This window comes from Lipotes vexillifer, unplaced genomic scaffold (assembly GCF_000442215.2).
Source record: "Lipotes vexillifer unplaced genomic scaffold, Lipotes_vexillifer_v1.1 scaffold1017, whole genome shotgun sequence".
In the NCBI taxonomy this organism is placed as follows: Eukaryota; Metazoa; Chordata; class Mammalia; order Artiodactyla; family Lipotidae; genus Lipotes; species Lipotes vexillifer.
Genome location: NW_006772141.1, coordinates 1,735,050 through 1,744,383, shown reverse-complemented (window position 1 = coordinate 1,744,383; position 9,334 = coordinate 1,735,050). Strand labels below are relative to the sequence as shown.

Here is a 9,334-nt window from a genome sequence, read left to right as displayed (position 1 = left end):
GGAGGGGGGAGGGGGGAGGGGAAAACTTCCTGGATAAAGTGACACCAGAGCAGGGTTTTAAAGGATGAGGAGTTTGCTAGACGAGTGCCTCTCAGACTTTATTGTGCATACCAATCACCTGGTATGGGGGTGGTATTGAAATGCAGAGTCTGATTTCGTAGGTCTGGGGTGGGGCCTGGGGTTCTGCATTTCTCACAGGCACCCCATGGTAAGAGCACATTTTGAGTAGCCAGGAGTTCAGCGTTGGAAGGGAGGGACCTCCAGGCAGCAGGACCTGGGTGAGCATAGGCGGTGGGGCTTGAAACAGCATGATGCACTCTGGGAGCGACGCCCATGAAAGGACGGGGTAGGGGTAGGTGGAGTCAGGTCAGGAAGACCTCATCTGCAGCCTCTGGCCAGAGCTAAAGAGACTCCAGGAAGAGATGATTTTCCCTGCAAAGCATCATTGCACGCACCACAAGCCACAAGAAACAGCCAGGCCATCATGAGTATTGCCCTGACCCCTGACACACGACCCTCAGGAAGGGGTTTCTCCCGATCTGGAGAACCAGCCCTGCACAAGCTGGTCCTTCCAGCCGGGGTCCACGAGGGACCGTGCTGCCTCCGGGGTCTGAAACGCCGTTTTCCTTCCAGATTAAAGAACTCACCGGCAACCTCAGCAGAAATTCTCCATCTTCCAGCCTGTCACCCGGCTCGGGGGGCACAGACTCAGACTCCTCCTTCCCACCCACGCCCACCGCAGAGAGGAGTGCGGTGATATCGGTGAAAGACCAGAGGAGGGCCATCAGGACACTGTTGACATGGGTGCAGAGGAAAACAAGGAAGTAAGCCGCACGCCCTGTGCCCCAGCACCCCGTGCTGCTGCCAGGCAGGGGGAGGAGGGCTAAGAAAAAGGGCATCACCATTTACTCAGTCATGTGCCCGGTGCTTCACATAGACTCTCAGAAAAGGGATTCTGTCAGTTTCTGTTTCTGCACACAAAACTGTACTCACCCCATGTTTGGTTTGCAGAAAGCTGATGATAGAATTTGAATAGAAATCCCAGGGGCCTTCAACACATTAAATCCCAGTGTGGGGATGGCCCTTGGATCCTGTTAACATGGACACATTTATTATTAAGCTTCTGGGTATCTTTCAGAGTCTGCACCTACTTAAAAACGAGTAACAATAAAGGCTGCAACCTATCAGAGTCAGGTCTGGCCCTTCCAAAACTGAGACAGGTGAACTGGAACCAAGTTCCTGGCCTTCTGTTTAACCCCTTCCAGACTGAGGGGAGTCTGGTGAATCTCTTACCTTTCTAAGCTGCCTCTGTAAGATGGTGACTTACCATTCACCCCCTTATGGGAGAGTTAGGGTTAAATGAAATAAACCCTGTGAAAGCACCTTGCAGAGTACCAGCACTTAGTAAGTGCTCAGCAGCGGATCCTGGCTCCCCAGTGTATGGAAATAAAAGATAGCAGGAAAAAATAAAAGATGAGAGAGAAGTTGGATCTTTGGGGTTTTGATTCAGGGGTTCAGCGTGATAGAGTTGACTAATGTGAGCAACCAGTAAATGGTATTTTTAAATAAAGTTATTTTATTGATTTTATTTATTTTAAAATTTATTTTAAAATAAATCAAGTGAGCTCATTGCCAGGAGTTAGGGTGGCTATAACGGAGAGGAAGGGCCTTTGCAGGGAGTAGAACAGTCTGTATCGCCATTGTGGCACTGGTCACAGGAATGGGTGCTTGTGACAAAATGTCACGGCACTTACACCATCCCTGTGACACTGAAGCCAATGAAATCCTAATTCGGTCTGTGGTTTTAATAGCCCTGTACCCACGTCGGTGTCCCGGTTCTGATAACACATGCCGGTAACGTAGGATGCTGCCGTTGAAAGAAGCTGGGTGAAGGGTCTACAGGGGCCCTTTGTACTGCTGTTGCAACTTCTTATGAATCTCAAATGATTTCTAAATAACAGGATTTTTTTTTTTTTTTTTGCGGTACGCGGGCCTCTCACTGTTGTGGTCTCTCCTGTTGCGGAGCACAGGCTCTGGAAGTGCAGGCTCAGTGGTCATGGTTCATGGGCCCAGCTCCGCGGCATGTGGGATCTTCCCAGACCGGGGCACGAATCCGTGTCCCCTGCATCGGCAGGCGGACTCTCAACCACTGCGCCACCAGGGAAGCCCCAGGATTTTTTTTTTAAAGAGAGTTCAGGGATCACAGTTGAGAGACTGACGGGGGTGGATATGGTCTCAAGGGATGGAGTCCAAAGGAAATTAGTGCCTGGCAGGATTATCTATCTTTGTCACTTTTAATGTTATGATTTTATTTATATTAATCATGACATTAGCTGTCCCTTAGTGAGTGGCTTTCATGTGCCATCTGCATTGCACATTAGATTGTCCACGTGACATGGCCGTTTTGGGGGATTCAACCTAATACTTGCCCGTGACAGCTGCCCTGTTTTATAAATGAGTTTGAGGCTTAGAAGGTATGTGACTCAAGGCCACAGCACTGGAAGCACAGTGGGGCAGCCGGGGTGTGAACTTGTGTCTTTCTGGCTCCATTTTTTTATACAACACATCTATGTTTGCTGCATTTTGAACATCACTGATAAAAGGAACAGTGTATAAAATGACTCCTTTATATACATGTGTGTATAAATATGTATATATCTGGGAATTGGGAAACACAAGGTTCTATTATGTCTCCTCGTGTGATGTACACCTTCCTATCCTGTTTGTCTGGAAATGGAAATACCTATGGTTCAGTGCAGCTATCCCCATCCTCAGGGCTTGTGGCATCTTGGCCTCCCCAGGTCAGCAGCTCCCAGCCCCGCTCGGAGGCCAGCGAGGCATCCCCGAGTCTGCTTACTGACCTGCACTGAGGCTGCTGCTTTTCCTCAGGTATGGCGTGGCGGTGCAGGACTTTGCAGGCAGCTGGAGAAGCGGGCTGGCTTTCCTGGCAGTGATCAAGGCCATCGACCCCAGCCTGGTCGACATGAAGCAGGCGCTAGAAGACTCCATGCGGGAAAATCTAGAGAAGGCTTTCAGCATCGCTCACGACGCCCTTCACATCCCCAGGCTCCTGGAGCCAGAAGGTAGATGTGGTTCTCTCTCTTTCTCTTTCTTCGTAATATATATATATATATATATATATATATATATATATTTTATGTATGTAACACCTGCTGTCCAATCTGGAGAATACAGAAATATCTAATGAAGTCATTTTTATATCTCCTGTATTCCTGCCACTGAGATCATTTTCCCAGTATTTTTCCTTACATATAATTACAACTTTTTTACCTAATTGGGATCATTCAGTGTATGTATGGTTTTGTATCCTACCTTTTTTAAACCTAATGTTATAATTGTGACACAAGTATGCTGATAGGAGGTCCTCATTACATATTTTTATTGGCTGTATAATGGTCCATTTAGTGGGTGCACCAAAATTTACTTAGCTCTTTACTGTTGGTGGACATCGAGGTTGTTTCAGAATAGTCACGTTTATATATAACGCTGCAATGAACATCTTATTGGTTAAAGCTCAGTGTGCATCTCAGATTATTTCCTCCAGGACCGGGTCCCAACAGTGGCTGAATGACACAGCTAGAAAGTACACACCATTTTAGGGCACTTGGTTATCTCTGTCAAATTGCCTTCCATGTGGATTAGGCTAACTTAGGACTCCCTCTGGCAGTGAGTGAGGGTCCCAGCTCAACAGACTCGCTGATGGGGCAGGCAGTGAGCTGGCTGCTGGCAGGGAGGGACTAAGACAGTAGGGAACAACAGAATCTTGGGTACAAGGAGAGCTGGAGTCTTCATTCCACCTTCTCTGCTCATCAGCCACTTGTGAGGCTTCACTCAAATCATTCCCCTTCTCTGGGCCTAGATTTCCTGAAGTGTACAATGAAGAGAAAAAACCTCCCTGGTCTGTGGGATCCTTCGGCATCAAGCATCCCAAGATCCCATGTAAAAACCGTGTGTTCTTGTTGGTGGGAATGTAAATTAGTGCAGCTCTTATGGAAAACTGTATGGAGGTTCCTCAAAAAATTAAAAATAGACAGTCATGTGATCCAGCAAACCCTCTACTGAATATATATCCAAAGGAGATGAAATTTTTAAAAAAAACAAAAATAAACCAACCATCTCAGGAATTCCCTGGCAGTCTAGTGGTTAAGACTCAGTGCTTTCACTGCTGTGGGCTGGAGTTTGATCCCTGGTCAGGCAACTAAGATCCCACAAGGTGCACTGCATGACCAAAAACAAACAAAAAAAGCCCCCCCCAAACCCCCAAAACAAACAAAACCAAAGGAAATGAAACTGCAATCTTGGAGAAATATCTGCACACCAGGGTTCACTGCAGCATTATTCACAATAGGCAAAGCATGGTAACAACCGACGTGTCCATCAGTGGATGAAGAGATAAAGAAAATGCTGTGTGTATGTACAATGGAATATTATTCAGCCATGAAAAAGAAAGAAATCCTGCCATTTACCACAGCACAAATGAACCTGGAGGACATTATGCTGCGTGAAGTAAGCCAGGCACAGGAAGACAAATACTACACGATCTCACTTATATGTGGAATCTAAAAAAGCCAAACTCATAGAACCAGAGAGTATAAGGGTGGTTACCGGGGGCTGGGGGTTGGGGGTGGGGTGGGAAAAGTAGGGAAATGTACAAACTTTCAGTTATAAGATGAATACATTCTGGGGAGTCTAACATACAGTATGGTGACTATAGCTAATAGTACTGTATTGTGTACTAGAAATTTGCTAAGAGAGTAGATCTTAAGGTCTCTCAGCACACCAAAAAAACCCCAAAAACAAAAAAGGTAACTCTGTGAGGTGACGGATGTGTGAATTAACTTGATTGTGGGAATTACTTCACAATGTATACGTATGTCAAACCATCATGCTGTACACCTTAAATATATACAATTTTCATTTGTCAGTTATACCTCAATAAAGCTGGAAAACAATTTTTTAATTAAAAATGTCTTAAATAAATAAAATAAAAACCGTGTTTTGCGTCTCCTTCTAACTCCTGTGTCTCTCTTAACAGACATCATGGTTGACACGCCAGACGAGCAGTCCATCGTGACTTACGTGGCTCAGTTTCTAGAACATTTCCCGGAGTTGGAAGCCGTATGTCTGTTTTCCTTACCTATAATTCAGAAACCATACATTTCCATCAGCTGGCCATCCCATGGAGCTTGGGGTTCGGGCTGTGTTGTTCTGTGTGACAGCTGTAAGGATCAAAACTCGATCTCAAGTGCCTTGAGTGTTGCTTTGCTGCTTATTCATTTCAAAATCATAGATAACGTGTATGACATTTAAAAGCAGAGTGGGAAGTTAGGCACACCTCTTACAAACCTCTTCCCATCCCAAACTTTATTAAGATTAGAAGAGATGCCCACTTGTAATATGAATCAGCTACTTGATTTTCTAGATGCCAGATGGAACATTTTAGCAGTCTACCAGATTTTATCAGAATGTGAAAAATTCTCATAGACAATGACCATTCAAAAGCATGCCTTTTTATTTTCAGAATCTGAGTATACTTGGTGACAGAGTGTTTGGAGCAGAATCAGACCTTTTAGAAGTTGTCATGGCTCTGTTGAACCTCCAGCCAACCCGTGCATAAGCCCAAGATGATAATAACAATGATCACAAGGATAACAACAGTCCTTTATTGAATGTATTGGAAATCTGCTGAACACCTACTGCTGGCTCAGGGGAACTTAGCAATAAGCAAGGTGGATGAGGTCCCTGACCTTTTGTAGCTTTGTTCTAATAGAGGAAATAGTTGACAAGTCCGCAAACATGTCATCATTTCAGGTAGTTAGACGTACTAGACAAAAAAGAAAAAAGCATAAAGAGCTAATCCTTGCAGGGAGAATGGGCCGCTCTTTTAGCTGGAGGCTAGTCAGGTAACCATCCCCTGTGTCTCTGGGCTGACTGCCACCTCTGCGATTCCACTTGACTTGGTATCATTATTTTCACTTTGTAGCAGAGAAAACAGATACTCTAAGATGCTTAAAGAGCTCTCCAGGGTTGCCCAGCTACCAAGTGCAGAGCTGGGGTTTGATCCCAGTTCTCTGCGGTTGCAAAGTTCAGGCTTTTAGATTCCTTACAACATATGCTGAAACTGAGACCCCGTTTTGCATAGCTCAGAAGAGCCAGACTGGGTCTTCCCCAGGATGTGGCTTTCATTCCAGTCCCTACCTGTGTGTGTGTTTCCCGTCTGTTTCGGGCCCACAGATCACTTTCCAGGGTGCTTTAGAAGCAGGCATTCCACGGGCTGGAATGTCAGTTCTTCCACTTGAAGCTGTGTGACCTTGAGCTGCTTTCTTAACCTCTCTGATACATGTCTGTATGAGATGCCATCAGTAAAGTGGAAAGATGACCCACATTTCAGAGTTACGTGAAGAATGAATAGATACATAAAGTGCTTACTCCTGTGTGTGGCACAGCAGTTGATGCCCAGAAAATGGTGGTGATATTATTTTGCAATTTAATCTTCATAGGCCATTACTAAATTCTGAAATACTAGGCACCAGGGCTTTTATTAGCCCTGAGCTCTTAAGCTGTAGGCAGAGTTTAAAATTAACTAAAATTTATGATATTTGTGTGAGTCAAGGTCACAGCCGGGATTCAGCAGATCTGACACTTGGGTCTCCCCAGTGCTGGGGTCAGAGACTAGGGCTGGGGCAAGAGAGGTTGAACAAGATATGATACCTGGAGTAGGTCATCCTGACTCATGGAACACAGTGCATCACCACAGAACAGTCCATTTACATCCCCAGGGGAATACAGATGAGCCATCCCAGCTAATCTAGACTCCCATTAAACCGCTGTTTTTTTTAAGCTTAACAGTTCAGCTGAGTTTAGTACATTTCAGTAAACATTCATTAAGCCCTGACCGCGTACCAGACACTGTGCCTGGCTTTACGGCCCGACATATGGCTTATTTGGGTAAACATACCATATGCACTTGCAAAGAATGCGTCTTGTGCAGTGAAAGTGTTGGCAGTCTTTAAATATCAGGTTGAGTTGGTTAATATGCTGTTCTAATATCCTATGGACATACTGACTTTTGTTTTTTGCTTTTTCCTAACAATGAGTGTGAGGGAGAAAAGTTAAAAATCTCTGACTTATGATTGTGGATTTGTTGTGCTTCTTAGTTCTGTCAGCTTTTGCTTTATGTATGTGGAAGCTCCGCCACACACGTATACACATTTAGGACTGTTGTCTCTTCCTGACGACATCATCACTTTATTTTTATTTTTATTTTATTTTGTCTTGGAGTGTCCTTGGTCTGACAGGAATATAGCCATACCAGCTTTCTTATGATTAGTGTTTGTGTGATACATCTTTTTCCATCTTTCTCCTTTCAGAGTATGCTTATGTTTAAAGCACGTCTCTTGCAAATAGTATAGAGTTGGGTCTTGTTTTTTATCCATTCTGGCAAGAATTAGTGTGTCATTTTATTAGTGTATTTTTTTTCACCATTTACTTCATGTAATCTACCATCTTGATTGTTGTTTTTTTATTGGTCCTATCTGTTCTATGCTCCTTTGTCCTTCCTTTCTAACGTTTTTTCTGATTATTCAATTACTTTTTTGGTTTCCATTTTATCTCCTCTGTTGGCTTTAAAACAACATCTCCTTGTTTTATCTTTTTAGTACTTTTCCTAGGGGTTATAATATTCATCTTGAACATAACTCAGTCTACTCTGGATTACTATAATACAACATTAAATAAAATGCGTATTTCTATATTTTTATATATGCAACTGTGTCATTCCACTCACCTCTTCCCCATTCCTTTGTGCTGTTATTGCCACTGACTTTCTTCTGCATACGTTTTAATCCTCAGTGCTTTGTTATTGTTTGTGCTTTAAACAGGAGACTTTTTAAGAAAACTTTTAAAATAGTCTTTTATATTGGCCATACATTTACCATTTCAGGTACTTTTCATTCCCCCCTTCAGCTCGAGGCTTTCATCTGTGATCCTTTCCTTCAGCCTGAAGAAAAACCTTTGTATTTCTTGTAGTATAGCTTAAGCAGTTATTTTAGACTCTTTATTTACTAGTTCTAACCCCAAGTTATCTTTGGGTCTACTTCTAATGACTGTTGTTTCTCCTGATTATGGGTCTCTTCTCTTGCTTATTTGTGACTTAAATTTTTTTTATTTTATACCAAATCTGGTGTATACAGGAGCAGTACAGTTGAGGTAGATGACATTTTCCCCCCCGAGAATATAGCCCTTTCCCAAACAAGGACCTATAATGAGGAGCTGATCATTTTGACCTTCTCAGGAGCTGATAAGGGCCCTGTTGAAGTTTTATTTAATTTCAGCCCTCCAGTTTCAAGTAATTGTATGATGAGGTCAATCCACCCTCCCTCCCAGTGCATTGGGAGCCACGCTCTGCAGTACCACCAAGATTGCTCTCTGCTTTTCAGCCCTGCTCTCAGCTGCTGCATCTTTTTGTTTCTAATTGATTTACAATGTTATGTTAGTTTCTGGCATACAGCAAAGTGATCTTTGCCATATGGATTATTACAAGATATTGAATATAGTTCCTTGTGCTATACAATAAGTCCTTGTTGGTTATCTATTTTATATATAGTAGTGTGTATATATTTACCTCAAACTCCTAATTTATCCCTCCCTTGCCTTTCCCCTTTGGTAACCATAAGTTTGTTTTCTGTGTCTGTGGGTCTGTTTCTGTTTTGTAAATAAGTTCATTTGTATCATATTTTAGATTCCATGTAAAATGATATCATATGATATTTGTCTTTGTCTATCTGCCTTACTTCACTTAGTATGATAATCTCTATGTCCATCCATGTTGCTGTCAGTGGCGTTATTTCATTCTTTTTTATGGCTGACTAATATTCCACTGTGTGTGTGTGTGTGTGTGTGTGTGTGTGTGTGTATACACCACATCTTCTTTATCCATTCCTCTGTTGGTGGACACTTAGGTTGCTTCCATGTCTTGGCTATTGTGAATCATTCAGCTGCATCTTATTTAGCAAAAGTCCCTGTGTGGGAAAATTAGTATATGAAGAGAATTAGTTTTGTGTTTGGGCCCCTTCTAGATTCAATCTCTCACGCCAGCCCACACAATCAATAAATATTTAGCTGATCTTTCCTTATCTCAATGAGTTCGCCCTCCTGTCCATACCCAGACCAGGGAGTGGCCCACAGGTGTGAACTCACGGACAATCTCTGCTCACTTAGGAAGGGCTCATCCTCCTCCAGAGTTCAGTTCATTGATATGTCTTTGCAGCCATAGCTTTAAAAAAAAACACATTCTTTTTAACTTTGGTGTTCT

The 9,334-nt window shown here is 43.2% G+C and overlaps 1 protein-coding gene across 1 annotated transcript in view; it reads left to right on the top strand.

The window, feature by feature from the left end:
• CLMN (calmin) overlaps positions 1–9,334 on the top strand; it is a 115,806-nt gene that overhangs the window by 93,275 nt on the left and 13,197 nt on the right. Inside the window, exons 6-8 of the mRNA XM_007447338.1 lie at positions 634–824; positions 2,890–3,083; positions 5,057–5,139. Of these exons, the coding sequence (XP_007447400.1) occupies positions 634–824; positions 2,890–3,083; positions 5,057–5,139 (468 nt within the window). The remainder of the gene's footprint in view (positions 1–633; positions 825–2,889; positions 3,084–5,056; positions 5,140–9,334) is intronic.